We start from the raw sequence: 18,654 nt of genomic DNA, 5'->3' as shown, positions 1-18,654 counted from the left end.
TAAATAAGATGGCATAAGATTTTGAAAGTACTGTGCGAGACAGGGTGCAAAACCACAAGTGTCTTTATTAAGTTCGCTAAACTCCTTTTTCCTTCCCTTGAGGAAATCGAACATAGTGTTTGCATGGGCAAACTGTAGAGTTGGCTTTGAAAAGAGAGTCAGTCAACTGTAAACAAACTTTCACTTAACACAGTGATAAAAACATAGAGCAGCATAACAGTTGATGTTTTCATTTACAGTAAGGGCTGCACCAGAGAGCAGATAAACCTAACTCGGGTAAAATAATCCTACATTTCTACTGGAGGAATCTCAGTCCTCCTGTTCTGTTCATCAGACAGTCTGCTGCACACATTCACACTAATGCGATTATGGAGCTAATTTCCTGAGTTACTTTCCTCGCCATTTCACACATCACAGTAATGTGGCCACAGAGACCAGCCCACTTCCCACAAGCCCCCCTACCCCCTGTTCTCTCCCTGTTCCCCCTTAGGCCCCAGTGCACCCGCAGAGAGTCACACACGCACGCACATGCACACGCGAACAAAGAAACACCAAGAAACACAAGCATAGTAGCTTTTACACTTTTATGAGCAGCACAGAGAGAATGAAATTACACCCAGAGGGCTATGTGAGTTCTGGGTAATTAACGTTTTAGCATGTGTGCCCCAAACTCTCCAACATGCCAGGTTCAACAGGCCCTCCAAAGCTCTCCGCTGAGGACAGGCAGGACACTACATTAGCACCTACAACCAGACATAACATATCTGCTCAAGAGAATACTTAAAGCCTGTTGACACCTCTGAATTTTAGGCATACTGAACTTTGACATGACAGACAGTGACAAATCAAATCCTCCAGCTAATGTTTCAAATTCAACAGCCAACAAGACCCTAAAAGTGTTTTGATCGTGAGTCTGAGCCTTACCGAGGTAGTTATCGTCCTCTGGTTTCCCTGAGTAGCTGTGTTGACGCACATCAATATTTGTAGCACCACTGGGTATTCTCACCACTTCGTTGTATCCTGCAGCACAACAAGCAGAGGAGAACTCAATGTCTCTGAGTGTCCATGACGGTCAGTATATAATGGGATAGTGAAAAGGTTTCAGTGACACTTTTCAGTCATTGTGATGACACACAGTTTGGCTCACCGTAGCGCACCATGTTGAAGGTGCCTGCCACGGTCTTGCACGAGGAGTTGTCACCGCCACACACACCGCACTTATCTCTCCTCGCCTTGGAATTCAACACGTGGTCACATCCCGCTTGCTGCACAGGGATGAGGAGGAGAAAGGAAGTGGAGGAGGAGAAAACGGGGGGAAAGAAGTGTCATTAAAGTAGTGACATTTCTTATGAAATCCTGTACTGTGCCCTGCAACCTTCTACCAGCCTGCAGGGATAAAACCTAATAAATTGTTTCCTAATACACAGAATCGAACCCGGTTACGTGTCTTAAATTCATTTAACTGTAACACTTGTGACAGGAATTCTCTATTGTAAATAGCACCACAGTGAAACTCTATGCTGGTATAATTGCTTTTAGTCTGTTGCTAGGAATTGGGACGATGGACTTTAGCTCAAGAGTACAGTAAAATGAAGAACCACACCTCCTCCATGAATAATATTCTCCTCATTTTAAAATAATGCCATCATGACAGCTGTTATAACAGCTCTTATGACTGTTACGAATGGCATATTAGGTTAACTGTCAGGCTGAGGTCGTTAAAGGCTGTGTGTCAGTCTCACCCTGCACAGGCCCTGCACACAGATGTCGTTGGTGTCGGGGCCACATGGCGTGCCGTCGATGACCCGGTCCCTGAGCTGGTAGTAGGCCGTGCTGCCAGCCACCCTGCAGAACAGCTTACAGCGATCCTTCATCTGAACTACAGGACAGAAGAGGAAGGGGGAATGGTGAAAACAGTCCACTGACCACATTAAAGGGGCTAATGAAAATTCAACCATTTGGATGTTCCAACAACTTCACATAACTCCTCATGCTATATCGCATCGATTCACCGAGCACTCTGAATGCTTTGTGCACATCTACAGGAAATCTTAGTTAGCTTACAACGGCACCCATTCTAAAGGCCTAACAGTCCAGTTCATTTTTCTCTGTGTTAGTAAGATGCAAAACCAAGAATGCGTAAAGAGAGAGGAGATGTTCTTACTTCCGCTGTACTTGGGTACCCAGCGCACGTTAGGAGGTAGACCGTTGATGTTGAAGTGCCGGCCATCAAAGGCAGCACACTGCTCCTCTCTGAAGTCTTTCTTCTGCTTGGAGCAGGGCTCTGAGTTACACGAGCGGAACTTCATCCTGCGCCCCACACAGTACTTCCCCCCGTTCTTGGGCCTGGAGGAAGGTGGTAGATAGATACAGCGTCAAATCTGCTGTGACTGTGCTTTAGAATTGCTCTGGAAAGAATTCATTTAAGGAGGCTTGATGTTACGGTACATTGACCACTGCAGCTCATAGGGAGATACAGTCCAGTAGATGTGCGTGACTACAAAGACTGTGCTTACACAGGTTGGTTGCACTCGCGCACAGCAATCTTGATGCCCCCGCCACACGTCCGCGAGCAGGAGCCAAACGGAGACCAGCCTCCCCACGCCCCGTCCACGGGGGTGGCGTCGTGCTCCTTGGGAATGCACTGGCCATGTTTACAGTGCTGTAGAGAGAGAGAGAGAGAGAGAGAGAGAGAGAGAGAGAGAGAGAGAGAGAGAGAGAGAGAGAGAGAGAGAGAATGATAGTAGGAAACCTTAGTCTGCACACTGGCAACACATGATCCTGAAAGCACTTCACAACCTCCTTTGATGTTAATCTGGGAAAAATGACAAGACGACTGGAAAAAGACAGAACCCAAAAAGACACCCATTACAAATGTGTCTGTCTGAGAGGAAGTGAACACAAAGGGGAAGATATGTTTCAGTTTATAGCCGACGATCCATTTCCCTTGGTGACAACGACTGCATTCTAAACAGCGGCAACCTCGGTGAGGAGCCTGGCATAGGCTTGGCATGAGGTTGGTTTGTGTGCAGGAATACAATGTGTAAACAGAACAGGCTCTGAACATGTGTGCTATGGGACCTCAGCAACCCGGCCCGGCCGCCCCGCAGCCCTTTTATGTCAGACAGACAGGCAGGAAGTGAAGGGTTTGGTACAGGGCCTAATTAGAAGCTACACTAAAGCAGTAATGGAAAGGGAAATCTCCACAAGCCTCCATTCACAGCTCCACCATAAGCCTGTTATTGCCTAATAATAATACAGTCTCTGAAGCAAACAAATCCATGTTTAAACAAATGGAGGAATTTGGAGCAACTGCCACGTACGTCCCACTCCTGTTCAACTACGAGTTTATATCGAGTCTTCATTGGTGAATTGATTTCTTGGCAGGTTTCTGTGATCTTGTTGTTTTCTTTTGTCATTTGGGCTTTTGAAAAAATACATTTTGTAGTTGTGAGTCATTTAAATAGCAGCAGGAACAAAGAAAGTTAAAATCTAAGTTTCCTTTGTGGTTATTTATGGGGTGTATTTTGACAGTTCATAACATTGAATGTTCCAGTATGCTCCAGCATAGTGATGAAGCTGGCTTGGTTGTATGTGAATGTGTTTGTGTGTTCATGCACAGATGTGTATGAAACTATTTAAGTCTCTCTCTCTCTCTCTGTGTACACACTACATAAGTATCTGGTGCTAGTCTCACTCTATCTTTCTCTTCATCTCACCCTTTCTATTTATCCCCATCTGTCCATTTCCTTCCCTTTCCCTATCAGATCCTTTCATCTTGCGGTACATCTCTCTGATACTTGCCTTTCCTGGAGAGCACTCAGTCCCGTCAGCCCAAGGCATGTGTTGGGTCCTGCAGCCCCTCTGGGCCCCCTCTGGGCTGGTGCACCACAGTCTGCGGCACTGGACCTATAGAACATTCACACACACACACACACACACACACACACACACACACACACACACACACACACACACACACACACACACACACACACACACACACACACACACACACACACACACACACACACACACACACACACACACACACACACACACACACAGTTACCATTCCCTTGCCTGAGCCCCATCCACAAACACACACAGTTACCATTCCCTTGCCTGAGCCCCATCCACAAACACACACACAGTGCTATATACTCTTCCATGTCTTACAAGGCGTGTGCCCTTTAAACAAAGCCTGGAGCTAAGCACTGACAAACATCAAGCCCAGCGGTTTGCAGGGCACATTCAATCACAGGAGGAGTAGCGTGTAAACAAATGCTTTAACACATACCGTACAGAAGGGCAAGCTGAGAGATAGCCAACTAACAGAATAAGGTGACCCTAGTATAGAATGTCTAGAACCATAGACTGTAATAATGTAGGACTAGACAGTGAACTGTCATTTGAATTCTGTGTGGTCCATTCTCTTACCATATATGGGCACACCTGTGTCCCCGGCCCAAATATCAATTCACATTGTTTATTGACATTGTATATCCGTCCAGGCAGCTGCTGCGACAGACTGTATGGCCTAGAAATGGGCTCATCAAGTAAGCACTCGCCATACCCTGTGCTATTAAGAAATAAAAATAAAATGACTTAAAGAAAAAAGGAAAAAAACAAAGACACAAACAGACAGAAAACACACTCAGTACAGATGGAGAGGTAGTATCCTGTAAATAACAGAACCCCTACTGTACCTACTACAAGGCTATTGCTATGAAAACAAGAGCTGGAGCTCTATTCAATCAAAAATTATATATACGGAAGTAATAAACATTCCAAATATACACTAACAACACAGAAGTCATGTTGTTTTCCTTTAACCCAGAAATGTCCAGATACCAGTTTTGATTGAATAGCTGACTGGTCATTTAACCCTTACTGCAGTGTGGTGCTACTAACGTTAACGACAATAACTCTTCTCCATAATGACATGCTTGTCTAAAATAGAAAACAATGGCCGTTACATACTCAAGGAACTCTGTGATGTATTTCCTGCTACACTTGGACCACATCCAGGGGTTAGTGTAGTAGTTGAGTGTGGGCGCCATCACATGCTGCTGTATTTTAACCCCCTCCTCTTTGCACTTGTTGCTGTCATCATGGGGCATGTTGAATCTGTCAGGAGGCCAAACCACAAGTGAGGACATATATTCACCACAACACAGGTCTAACCCACCATCAATAGACCTGCATGTTAGGCTGATTGCTAAACTAAGCACTAAAGGACCGGTTTTGGGAGATTTGTTTGACTGTGGTAAATAAAGCATCATCCTTTAAGCAGCAAACTGGTAACACACAGGGTTAAATGACTGGGCTGGTTGGGGTTAACATTAGCAGCAGACTGGTAACACACAGGGTTAAATGACTGGGCTGGTTGGGGTTAACATTAGCAGCAGACTGGTAACACACAGGGTTAAATGACTGGGCTGGTTGGGGTTAACATTAGCAGCAGACTGGTAACACACAGGGTTAAATGACTGGGCTGGTTGGGGTTAACATTAGCAGCAGACTGGTAACACACAGGGTTAAATGACTGGGCTGGTTGGGGTTAACATTAGCAGCAGGTCTGTGCAGGGGCCAGTGTCTGGTAGAGTCTGGTAGAGTCTGGTAGAGGTCACAGGGAATAGGTATTATATAGTATGGTACCTCTCTCCTATGGTACTGTACTGTATGGTATGGTACCTCTCTCCTATGGTACTGTACTGTACCGTATGGTACCTCTCTCCTATGGTACTGTACTGTATGGTATGGTACCTCTCTCCTATGGTACTGTACTGTACTGTATGGTACCTCTCTCCTACGGTACTGTACTGTATGGTATGGTACCTCTCTCCTATGGTACTGTACTGTATGGTATGGTACCTCTCTCCTACGGTACTGTACTGTACCGTATGGTACCTCTCTCCTATGGTACTGTACTGTATGGTATGGTACCTCCTACGGGAACTGTACTGTATGGTACCTCTCTCCTACGGTACTGTACTGTACCGTATGGTACCTCTCTCCTATGCTACTGTACTGTATGGTACCTCTCTCCTATGGTACTGTATGGTACCTCTCTCCTACGGTACTGTACTGTACCGTATGGTACCTCTCTCCTATGGTACTGTACTGTATGGTACCTCTCTCCTATGGTACTGTACTGTATTGTATGGTACCTCTCTACGGTACGGTATGACAGGTAGGTACTGTATTCCACCAAGCTTTGTCGCTAAGCAGACTTGACGCCGCTTGATGCCAATAAGAATAGAATTCAACAATCCCACCTTTTGTGTGTGTGGCAAAAAACATTATTTGACTAAGATTGGTTTGTTAACATTATTTGACTAAGGGTTGTTAAAGTCTAACAGTCTCCAATGTAGCGGCCTGGGGTTGTATTGCCAAGCTGGATGAAGGCTGGCTGTTGCATGCTGACTTGGGACGTTGCACATGCAGACTTAGGTCTTGAAGCTTGGAGACATTTTAAGAGGAAAACCAGTGCCACATAAGACACCTGTCTGAGATAGCATGACACACAAATACAGCGTTAAAATTGTAATGACATGAAATCAATCAAAGAATAAACAGCATGCCGTACTCACACATGGCCCAGTTCATGGGCGATAGTGAACGCAGTGCTGAGCCCATTATCCTCACTAATACTGCAGCTTCTGTATGGATCACACACGGTGCCCAGCTCTGCAAGCCCTGCAAACCAACAGCATCACCATTATCATCATCATCATTACATTGTCATCAGCACTATCAAAAGCAGAATCATTAGAAGTACATCAATATGCTTATGAAACTGTCATCAATCAAACGTTATGTTGCACAGCCTATCGCATGTATCCTTAGAGCTCCTCTTACCTAAAGTGTCACACTTGTCCCGCGCTCGGCAGATGTCTTGCCTGTGAAGAACACACAGATGGAAGTTATGCCACTGGTTTCACACCCCAGAACGGTGACACCAGAGATGCCCTATGTCAACTAGTGTACTCGTTTGTGTCAGCTAAAGACAATATATTGCAGCGAATTCAGGGTGTAGCCCCAACCAGGGCTCCAAACTAGGCCCAGCGACTGTCAACACAACACCTTACCCGTTACACCAAGAGATGGTGATGAGAATGGTTGTGTCGTGGTGGGAGGGACAGTGTACCTGGTGATGAGAATGGCTGTGTCGTGGTGGGAGGGACAGTGTACCTGGTGATGAGAATGGTTGTGTCGTGGTGGGAGGGACAGTGTACCTGGTGATGAGAATGGCTGTGTCGTGGTGGGAGGGACAGTGTACCTGGTGATGAGAATGGTTGTGTCGTGGTGGGAGGGACAGTGTACCTGGTGATGAGAATGGCTGTGTCGTGGTGGGAGGGACAGTGTACCTGGTGATGAGAATTGCTGTGTCGTGGTGGGAGGGACAGTGTACCTGGTGATGAGAATGGCTGTGTCGTGGTGGGAGTGATGATTCTCATCTTGGTGATTTTGCCTCTGTTGCCAGATACAGAAGTTCTTTAAAGTGGTCTGTGCATTGAAGGAAATGGTTGGGCCATCCTACAGCAGAGAGTAAAAGGGAGATGTTTACAGTACTGTAATGTGCTGCTGGAAATGATGAATGAATGCTGTGTTTTCGAGCTGTGATCTCACCAGCTCATTGTTGATTATGACTAACTTCACAATCACAACGTTAATCAGATTTCCGATGCTGGGATCCTTGTAGATGGAAGACACCTGAAGGGAAAGATTATAGACACAGTTTTTTTTAATCAATACATTTCAGTCTCCAGAACTTAGGAGTCGACTCAATCAGTGGTTCAGATATTATAAATCAACATGCAGTTTTAAGGGAAGAAAAACCTGGACTCATAGTCCTGTTTGAGAGGTTGGTTATGGCTGCAGTCAGATCTTGTAGAGAATGCAGACGTCCAGGATCACAATAAAGGGCTAGTTTAGCTACCCCATAGGCGCTGAGCCACAAATGCCTGAAGAAGCATTTATTTGAAGTGGACACAAGGATGCCATCTATGCAAGATGCCTGAGATTATTTTTACACATTCATCAAAGCTCTCAGGCAGGTCCACCTCACGCTGCCCCTCTCCTGACCGTTTGAACATTTTGTTTACTCCTTCCCTGAGCTGCCCTTTCCCTCTGAGCTCTCTGCCTGCCTGCCAATGTCCCGGGACAGAAAATAAGATAGCCCCCCTCCCCTACAGTCAAAGAAGCTGGCTGGCTCGCTTGCGGTCGGTTAACTGAGCAGAACTTACGATAGACATTAACGTGAGTATGTAGTGCTGAAGGTTGCTCCCGTGATGTTCCACCATCTTGCTATCTGCCACCACCATGACTTCTACAAAGCGGGGATAGGAGAGGAAGCGCTTTGATCTCCTGTGAGGTCCTGAGTCGCCGCTGCTGTCATTAGCCGGCCGTCTGCCGCTCTCTCTCTCTGTTCTGGAGAAGGGATCGGCAGTCAGGCCTGCAGACAGGCTGTCCAGGTCATCCAGCATGCTGCTGCTACTGCTGGACAGCGGACGTCTCTTCATCTTGTCGCTGTTCCTCTTGTGTCTGTGTTTATGTCCTGGAAAAGAGATGGTCCAATGAATATAACACACACAATATGAACCACAAGCGTCTACTGCAAGCTGGGATCACAGGCTATTGAATGTATCATACAATCAACTCTCACTCGCTTCCTTGAAAGCCCTGTTTTTACTACTAGAGCATGCTTGGGAATGGTTCCAAAGTAAATATGCTGCTGCTCTTCTTTAAATATTATTGCTGAAGGAATGAGTCAAAATGAATGAGTTGAGGTCCAAGGGCCTGGAGTGAAGAGGAGGAGAGATGAGGGGTTGGGTGGGGTTCACTTTAGGTAAGCCTGGCACTCTGCCACACACCAAAGATGGAGCAAAGCCCCAACATATTAAGGAGGAGTGTCATGGACTGGATGCCAGACTACACTGACTTTTTGTTTTTCAGGGGTTGGAGGGTGACTTCTGAGTCGGATTGTAATCTTGAGATGACAACCAACCTCAATGGAGTAGCACTAGTACCTCTTCACTCTTGTTTTCCTAGACGAAAGATCACTAAATCTACACCAATTGCAATGCAACACCAGTCATAGAAACAGGACTCTGTCTCCAGCACAAAGGTTGAACTGTTTCCTGTTCACCATGATTCTTATCAGAATTCAACATATTCCTTTATTTCAAATCCGGAGCTACAGAGGGCCTTTGTAAAAGCCAACACAATGTCTTATATTCATCCCCACTGGTTAAAAAAACATACTCAAATGTATTTCTAAGACTTAATATTCATTTTACAGGTCATACAATCTGAAATGTAACACACGCAATCAAACACCACTTTCCTCTCACAGAAACACACTCATCCTCAGCTCCTAATCACCACAATCATACACATCTCTGCCATTTCAACTTCAAAATGCCTCTAAGTACACGCACGCACGCACACGCACGCACACACGCACACACACACACACACACACACACACACACACACACACACACACACACACACACACACACACACACACACACACACACACACACACACACACACACACACACACACACACACCCTACCACAAAGACCCTTCTCAGATGTGAAAAACAACTGTGTGCAGTGACATGTCTTGCGTTTTACTCAAATCAATATCATTCAGCTTTATTTTCATAGTAATGAATAGTTAAATGTTTGAAGTTGGCATCACTTTCATACAATAGAATATACACAGTGTCTTCATGGTACTGGGCCCATCGTGTTTTCTTACCAAAGGACCACAGGAAGTGCCAGAGTCAACAGGAACTTGTGGCAATAAACTGAGATTTGGCGATACTAGGAAGAACTTCCAAAATGATTTTCCTGTGCCTGAGCTGAAAAAGCACCTAGTTACAGTAGAACTTGGTAAATTAGAGGTGAGATGCATCCATATCCTGCCCTTTTCTCTTGGAAACATGAATAACCTCTGATCTTTTGCCCATAATGCATTGTAGTGGGTATTCCATCTGGATACAACTCTGCAATCAGTTGTTCATGTGAGGTTGCTGTGCCACAATTAGTTTGACTGACTGATGATGGGATCATATGAGTGAATCCATACAGTTACGTTGTCTATCAGATATGTCAGTCACTGAAGAACCACTCATAACCTGTTATACTGTATCTGCCTTACAACAAAAATGCACAACTTTGAAATAGTTCTTACTGTGTTTTTTTATGAGCCAAATTATGCCACTGCTTTACATCAAAGTCTAAACATGACATCACAGTAGTATGGTCATGCCTGTAATAGTAAAATGACTATAAAATGACTTAAGTTCCTATTGCAAATCATATACTGGCGTTTTAGGATATAATACTGTATATGAGAGACAACGATTATCCTTCCTTGTCTGTTGGAACTCGTTAAAGGCCGGGTAACGAGGGGGGTTTTATCAGGGAGACTGAGACACACACACACACACACACACACACACACACACACACACACACACACACACACACACACACACACACACACACATTTGTTTCCACACGTAGCAGCTCTCACAGGGAGTCCCATTCTCTCTCATCTCATCTCCTCTCCTCTCAGAGCCATCAGAGTGCAGAAGCACCAAGAGGAAGACACCAGGTGAAAGTCTGTCAGTTGACTCAATGGCTTACTCAGCTAGCTGTAGCTCTCTCTCTCTCTGTGTGTGTGTGCGTGTCCAAAATCCTCCTGACAAACTCTATAACACACCAAAAACACTCATCTCAGACCAAACATGTCCATTGCACCTCTACTCTTATAATTTCAGTGTACCTGATGTGTCACAAGCAGTGTCCTCCACAGCTGCCTCATTCTCAGAGGCTTTCTTTCTGTACACAATATGAGGTTTGGTGTGTTCTTCTTCATAGAGTTCTCCATCGTAGCTGTGAAGGGGCTCCACAAAATATTCCCCTTCCGGTGACCTGAAAGTGCCAAGCTGAGGGGGAGAAAAAAGGAGGAATTAGAATGGTTTGAAATAAGTGCAGTAACATTGGAGCGTACTGCATGGACACACTCCACAGAGTTCTGGAAATGGTCCTTGTCAGAGCCCCCACTGGCTTTGATTCACAGCTAATCATTTTATGATTATGTGGTGAAATACATGTATTTGCATGCATATTAGTAAAATGGTCCCTGAAAAAGAGAGGAAAAATGACAAGAATGAGGCCTATGATGCCTATCAGAAAACAATGTGAGTCTTATTGTTTGTTTCTTGGCACAGTTTGCAGACTCGATGGAAGCCTTGTTCCATTTCATAAAGGCAGTGCTACTAGTTAACTTGGAGGTCAAAGATACACCAGACATGTGAAGTGCCAAACTAGGAAATGTGGAAACAGCACTTATTCAATGTGGAATCTAGATTGAATTGGACAATGCTGCACTGCTAAATGCTACAGACCAATAGGGTGGCCCTCAGTAAGCCTAATTCACCATGAAAATATATTTAATTGTTTATGTATGATGAAAAGACTGAAACCACCTCAAAGTAGTGAAAAGGGAATCTCACAAATACACTGCAGGTCTGCTGTATGCAAAATGTAATGACTATTGGGAACATTCACAATTGTGCTCAAATGCACACAAGATATAATGACAACACCAACTATTGATTTAGTTGTGGGAGCCACTCGTAGTATTATGGAGGGGGTATTGGGGGCAGCAACATTTTGTGCTACCGTGAGTGAGAGTGTCATTCCAGTTCATCTAATGTGTTGTGTCATGCCAATACAAGTTATAATTGACTATGGCCAGTGACAGTGTCTTGTGAAAGATTCCTGTATGGCCTTGTGCCAATTGAGAACAGTTGACTGAATCAATGAATGGTTCTCGATTCTCTTCTCAGATACCACCAGCTCTACCAGAGGTGGCTCACTTTATTCAACTTGTCAATTAGCACAATAATAACACCTATGGAATTTTAACAGTATAATATGGCTGACCAGAATAAATAGCCCAGTATGGTTATTCAAAAGGATTTACAAAGAACCTTCAGATTCAGAAAGGTTCTTTATAGAACCATTCTCCATAAATGTTATTTAAAGAATCAGAAAAAAATGGTTCTATATAGCCCCAAACAGTGTTGTAACCATAGTGGAACCTTTTTTTGGTGCTATATAGAACTTTTTTTAATAGCACCATAAAGGTTCCATTTAGAACCTTATGAGCATGTTTCTTTATTGAATCTTCAACAAAAGGTTCTATATAGCACCAAAAAGGGTTCCACTATCGTTACAAACCAAATAACCCCTTTCTGGTACTATTTTGAACAATAATTTTTTTTGTTTTTGTGTGCTAAATTTGTTTAATAGCTCATCTCATGCTATTCTACACATTTAGCATTTATTTAAGCTAATTAAAGCTAAAATAGAGGTGTGTTGACTAGGCTTGGGCAGTATACCGTATATACGGTATGCCGGGGTATTTGGAAATAGCCATGGGATGTTTTTTTAGTACCGTCAATACCATTGAAACAATTTCTTTGAAGTGTTTTTTATTATTATTTGAATATTTGTAGCTAATTTCTAAATAAGTACCTACAGTCCTGTGCAATATGTTAGGAGATAAAGAAGATTGCGTTCTTAATTTCACCTGTCACGTAATTTTTCCTTCTGAAGTTTTACCGGTAGTACCCAGTCACGTGGTGGTTGTTTACAAGCACACAACGACGAGAAACCGAAGCCTTGTGAGTCACTCACTGTTGTGTAGCACGTGCCAGGTGATCGAGTTACAGTATGGAATTCACAACTAAATGTTGGATAAAGTTGAGTGTGTCAACTGTAGGGGTGCTCATGTTACTGGAGATCGGAATTGTCCGGTGCGAGAAAGGCAGGTTGAGGTGGCAAGAGTCAGAGTAGTGCAGAAAGTGTCATATGCTGAGGCAGTGAAGAAAGTAGAGGAGGATGGGTTAAGGTTAAGGGTTAGGGATACTGAAAGGTGTGACATATGCTTCAGTAAGGTTGGCTTCTTAGCGTTCATAGCAATGGTTATTAACTGTACTGCAGAAATGGAACGTAAATCCCAGAAAATATATGTTGTAGCGGCAGCTGCAGAAAAGTACAACATTTGACTTCGGAAGAGTTACAGGGTGTGTTGAGTGGTGGTGTCTCGTCCTCCCAGGCCGTTGGCATGGTGCAGGAGCAGATAGGGTCAAAGTAGTCGAATGGGGTAGTGGGTTTTTAAATGACTGTAGGGTTAGTTGGAAGGTTGTTTATTTTCCCCTTTTTCCATTTTGGATCACAAGGTATAATGGATTTATACTATAGTCCAGTTGGGTGCGGTATTGCAACATATTGGATGCCAACTGCCATTAAACACCACCGAAGAAGAAGACAACTAAATGTTTGCCAGCTAGACATCTTAACTATTCCAAATCAAATCAAATTTTATTTGTCACATGTGCCGAATACAGCAGGTGTAGACCTTACCGTGAAATGCTTACTTACAAGGCCTTAACCAACAATGCAATTCAAGAAATAGAGTTAAGAAAATATTCACTAAATAAAATAAAGTACATTTTTATGACGATGGTACATTTTTTTTATTAAAAGTAACACAATAAAATAACAATAACGAGGCTATATACAGGGGGTGCCGGTACCGAGTCAATGTGCGAGGGTACTGCCTAAAATGCTAAATGCTCTGCAGTTGTACATTTGGTTTGATAATTTAGTAGCTCGTTAGCTATATGGCTAAGTGGTTAGCTTCTTCCTCAATCAAGCTTCGTTGGCCGGTAACAGCATTGGCCCTCCTGCATCAAGAGCCTTGCTGTCTAATATTTGTTTTGTGCATTTAGCAAACTGTGAGTAGCATTTTTGAGTTACTTGTATAACTGTATGAGCTGGGATGTCTGTCCTGAAAATAGTTTAGGTCAGAGACTGTATAAAATGTTAGCAATACACTCGTTAGCATTTGGTTAGTGTTCTCAATGGGATTCAACATGTACTTGTTAGTGTTGCTAACCTTCAGATTTCAAAGGTTCAGTGAGTTTTGAAAACAGCTCCCTTGGTGTGCAGTACCGGTATTACCGAAAATCCCGGTATGGCACCAGGTCGGTATGAAGAGATGACAATTGGAATATCGCCCAAGCCTAGTGTTGACTGTGATAAAGGCACTGAATGATGAGCTGTCTTTTTTGCTAAATGAACAAATGAAATAGGCAGTGGCATGGCGAGAGCTTGGTAAGATTCTATCTGCATTTCATGTCCAAATTGAGTCATTGACGTAGCCTTGTTCAGTTCAATGTTCTTCCTATATAGTAATCTAAATACCCCAATTCATGTTATGTTCAAAAGAATGAAAAATAAAAAATAGCTGCCACCAATCAAACCAATTAGGGTTCGGAACTGGCCTCATGGGTGGAATGTTATTAATATTTCATCATTAATAAATAAATAAATTACAAAATGACAAATCCAGTGTTTCTATGTCAAACAGTGTAATATTGGGAGGCAAACTCAAAATGGAAGGGTACTGAGTTGCTGCTTGCTTCATTTTGTTAAGCCCATAACCATGTGTGAGAGGTGTATACTTTTGTTTCAAAGTAGATTTGTTTAAGAAAACCAATAATCACTCTGTGTGACGCTGATTTATCCCACTGCAGTAAAAGGTTGAAGACAATTACCTCAGAATAATATTTTTGCAGATTGAACCTTATAGTCCCAAGCTCTCGTGTTGGTGTATATAGCCATAGAAGCACAGTGACATATGCCTCAATGCAGTCATATTGGTGGCTTATTGGGGTTGTGGCTTTCAGTTAGTTCTTCTGGCAACCCATCCCGTGAGAGCGAATGTAATTCCAGTTTATCTGTTCTGTTATATTTAATCAAATCTGATTAACCCAGTGCAATGCTTGCTATGAATTAAAGTACATAATTACAGTATATCTGATGGTGTTTGCATGTTGAGGTAAAAAGACAAATAATGTCCCGTTTGGAACACTGCCAAGTAAAGAGCATTAAAAAAAAGAATGCTTTTTTTTCTCAATTTGATTGGGTGGGCCTGGCTCCCTGAGTGGATATAATTCATAATGTATCAGTGGTCATATACCTGCTTCCAACTGTTTTCCTGTGAATAGGTCCAGAGCAAGTAAAAGTCCTTAGATGTATATGAATGAATAGCCTATACATACGTGAATCATTGTAACTTTCTAATAGTGCATTTTATTGGCCTGAACAACACCAATACACCAACATTAACTTGTTTTATTTTAATGTCAAATGGTCTCCAAGCCTACTAGGCGTATGGTGCAGGCAAGTCCCATTTGTTTAATTTGTGATGACCTCAATGATATTCACATTGGGAATTGAACTGTTATTATTACAATCTATAAGAATCCCTAGTGAATTTCAACTCAACACAACGTCATGCATGCATGGGGATTATGTCGCTGTCTGATACTCAATCGTGATGACGTCAGCACCACTGGCGCTCCCTCTGCACTGATGTGCGTAACGTATGACGTCACCGGTTACCGGAGAAGCGTGCATGACACTGCATGCAGAGTGTGATGGCTGAAGTTGAGGAGCAGAATGGGGCTACTAGGCTTAAAGTTATTTATGTGAGCAGCTCATTTACATGTGAAATGGTCAGGGATAAAATAGTTAACATAAATGGCATTCTCTCGCTAACAGTCAAACCACTTAAGTTGAACACAAATGCACAAGGCTGGAAAAGCGCGTTTTGTGCAGAGGTAGAAATACACTCCATTACAGCACTCCAGGCTAAGGTTCCCCTTATGTTCTCATGTTGTCATAGTATTACAACAGCTGTATAAACTATTAGCATTACAGTTTCATATCTGGTCAGAAAACAGGTGCGCCCATCATAGTGCAGAGAAACATTGTATCACACTGTATCAAGGGAAGGCTACTCAAAGTGCTTGGACTCACCAATCCAGAGCAGAGACTGATGACTGCGGTGTTCTCCGTTTGAGCATTCACATGTCCTTTATAGAAGCAGTGCTGATACTCCGTATCCTCCTCCGTCTCCTCCTCCGGGGTGAAATCCGTTATGTTAACTATAGGTGCTCCAAGTACTGTCACAGTGTATAGCGGAGCGATAAATCCCGACTCGAGTGTCAGGTTGAGGTGATAGTTCTGTCCAAACGCAGATATTTTGTAATGGATTGATGGCAAGGCCCATTGATCAGAGGAGTTGCCTGGGCTACCCTCCACACTACGCTTTTTCCTTTTGAAGTGCACGCTCGTGGGAAAGTTGTCACCGGCTTCATTCACTCGCTCTGGAGTTACAATCTCATATGCGCCAAGCTGCTCGGAAATTTTAGCTGGAGAAGAAACCCATGGTATAACGTGTATAGAATTAGCAATGTTAATTGGCTAGTAATAGGCTTATGATAATGATAACAATAATAATAATGTTATTTGAGTTAATTACGTTTGCCTCTGTGAAATGAAGTCATTCAAGAAACATAAGACCATTATAAATGCATTCCAAGTCATGTGCTTTGCTGATCCTGAAAAAAGTCATTCATTCTCTGTCTGCCGGTTAGCCTACAACATAACACATCACAGGGTCATTGTTTTGTGGCAAGTCGAAATACGTTACCTTTTCTTGAACTCAATAGCGATCTCCCCGTGGATGACACTACATTCAAAAAGTCAGGGAGAAATAGCAAAAACCCTAGTCCCCAAAACAGCATGATTGTCCACGTTAAGTAGAGAGCGCCACCCCGAATATAGTATTCCTCCTTCACTGCCGGTGCTCCGGTCACTCGGGCTTACCACCGTATTCAAACTCTCAAGTGCGCGCCACATCCAAATCGATTATCCTTGACTCTTCGGTGGGGGGGTTTCTCACCGGTAACGTGCGTTGGGTCGTGAGCGGTTCGCAGATACCCTGGCGAACATGCTTACTGCAGAGAGAAGGGTCGGAGAGACAACTGTGGTGGGCTACACTGCACACACCACAGACTGCTGATGTGGGGGGCGGGATTAGTGAAAGGTACATAACTGGAGCACGCCCTTTTAAACAAGCCACTCCCGTTTCTGTGACATACATACAGAATTCACTTAGGCCTACAGTATGATTGAGGAATCACTGAAATGACTTGAGTTAAACATCTTCAATAATGATTGCTGGTGGTGGTGGAGATGTTCTTTAACTGGAAACCATGAAGGAGGTACAGCTTGATAAGTCATGGTACATTGAATCATTTGATGTATAAAGGCATTATAAAGGCATCGCTTACTGTTTACTGATAGCTTTGTTAGGATACATCTTCCTCCTGGCATTAGCCTACATGGTCTCCTTTGTATAGACACTGAGATCTAAGGGTTCTACTCCACATCTAGCCTTCTACTGAATCTACCTCATTCACTGTGTCTTTACAAATTAGGATTTGCTGGGATCATTACATTTACAACTGAAAGTCATTGAGTTCCTCTAAATGTCTCCCCTCAACTCACCTGGAAGGCTCCGTCAGCTCAGCTCTGTCAGCTTAGGACATGAAGAAATACGTTTTCACCAGGCAGTCATGTTCCTGAGATTAAAACTAGTCTAAATATCCTTGTTACAACACTGACCAGGGCTAGAATAGTTGAACGTGTAACATAGATGCCACTAAGCACTGCTTAAACACTCCCTTGGTTTGATCAGTGTGTCACCACTGCAACCAGTGCACCACAACACTAGATTCCTGGTCTCCTCCCAGAGTACATAGTGATAAATGTTAGCAGATGGGACGTTACAGCTAATTACTTTGGTACGATCAACACACATGACCATTATAACCGTTAACATGGTTTGCAGGTGCACACCTTAAACAATAGCCTCATAGGAAATGCCTGTGGTGGGCTCAGGAAAAAAAGCCTATACGGAGGAGCCAAACATGGGCCCTCAGATCCTCAAAAAGTTATACAGCTGCACCATTGAGAGCATCTTGACTGGCTGCATCACCACTTGGTATGGCAACTGCTTGGCATCCGAACGCAAGGCACTACAGAGGGTAGTGCGTATGGCCCAGTAAATCAGTGTGGCTGAGCTCCCTGCCAACCAGGACCTCTATTTTTTATTTATTTCACCTTTATTTAACCAGGTAGGCAAGTTGAGAACAAGTTTCTCATTTACAATTGCGACCTGGCCAAGATAAAGCAAAGCAGTTCGACAACATACAAAAACACAGAGTTACACATGGAGTAAAACAACATACAATCAATGATGCAGTAGAAAAAAAATAAGACTATATACAATGTGAGCAAATGATGTGAGATAAGGGAGGTAAAGGCAAAAAAATGCCATGGTGGCAAAGTAAATAAAGTATAGCAAGAAAAACACTGGAATGGTAGATTTGTAGTTTGAAGAAAGTTCAGAGATAAAATATAAATAATATGGTGCAAAGGAGCGAAATAAATAAAATAAATAAATACAGTAGGGGAAGAGGTAGTAGTTTCGGCTAAATTATAGATGGGCTATGTACAGGTGCAGTGATCTGTGAGCTGCTCTGACAGCTGGTGCTTAAAGCTAGTGAGGGAGATAAGTGTTTCCAGTTTCAGAGATTTTTGTAGTTCGTTCCAGTCATTGGCAGCAGAGAACTGGAAGGAGAGACGACCAAAGGAGGAGTTGGCTTTAGGGGTGACCAGAGAGATATACCTGCTGGAGCGCGT

General features: G+C 43.3%; 1 protein-coding gene across 1 annotated transcript in view; it reads right to left on the bottom strand.

Annotated features, from left to right (window-relative positions):
- LOC106583028 (A disintegrin and metalloproteinase with thrombospondin motifs 9) overlaps positions 1-16,946 on the bottom strand; it is a 71,973-nt gene extending 55,027 nt beyond the window's left edge. The window contains exons 1-16 of the mRNA XM_014166769.2: positions 16,598-16,946; positions 15,922-16,316; positions 10,808-10,970; positions 8,253-8,563; positions 7,636-7,719; positions 7,418-7,542; positions 6,865-6,905; positions 6,597-6,702; positions 4,984-5,130; positions 4,441-4,582; positions 3,805-3,909; positions 2,517-2,662; positions 2,165-2,346; positions 1,743-1,879; positions 1,148-1,265; positions 925-1,020 (exon numbers count right to left, since the gene is read on the bottom strand). Of these exons, the coding sequence (XP_014022244.1) occupies positions 925-1,020; positions 1,148-1,265; positions 1,743-1,879; positions 2,165-2,346; positions 2,517-2,662; positions 3,805-3,909; positions 4,441-4,582; positions 4,984-5,130; positions 6,597-6,702; positions 6,865-6,905; positions 7,418-7,542; positions 7,636-7,719; positions 8,253-8,563; positions 10,808-10,970; positions 15,922-16,316; positions 16,598-16,691 (2,392 nt within the window). The 5' untranslated portion in view covers positions 16,692-16,946. The remainder of the gene's footprint in view (positions 1-924; positions 1,021-1,147; positions 1,266-1,742; positions 1,880-2,164; positions 2,347-2,516; positions 2,663-3,804; positions 3,910-4,440; positions 4,583-4,983; positions 5,131-6,596; positions 6,703-6,864; positions 6,906-7,417; positions 7,543-7,635; positions 7,720-8,252; positions 8,564-10,807; positions 10,971-15,921; positions 16,317-16,597) is intronic.
- Between the last annotated feature and the right edge of the window lie 1,708 nt (positions 16,947-18,654).

The sequence above is a fragment of the Salmo salar genome, chromosome ssa22 (genome assembly GCF_905237065.1).
Source record: "Salmo salar chromosome ssa22, Ssal_v3.1, whole genome shotgun sequence".
Classification (NCBI taxonomy): domain Eukaryota; kingdom Metazoa; phylum Chordata; class Actinopteri; order Salmoniformes; family Salmonidae; genus Salmo; species Salmo salar.
Note: the sequence above shows the minus strand (reverse complement) of the source record. Positions and strands in the feature narration are given on the sequence as shown.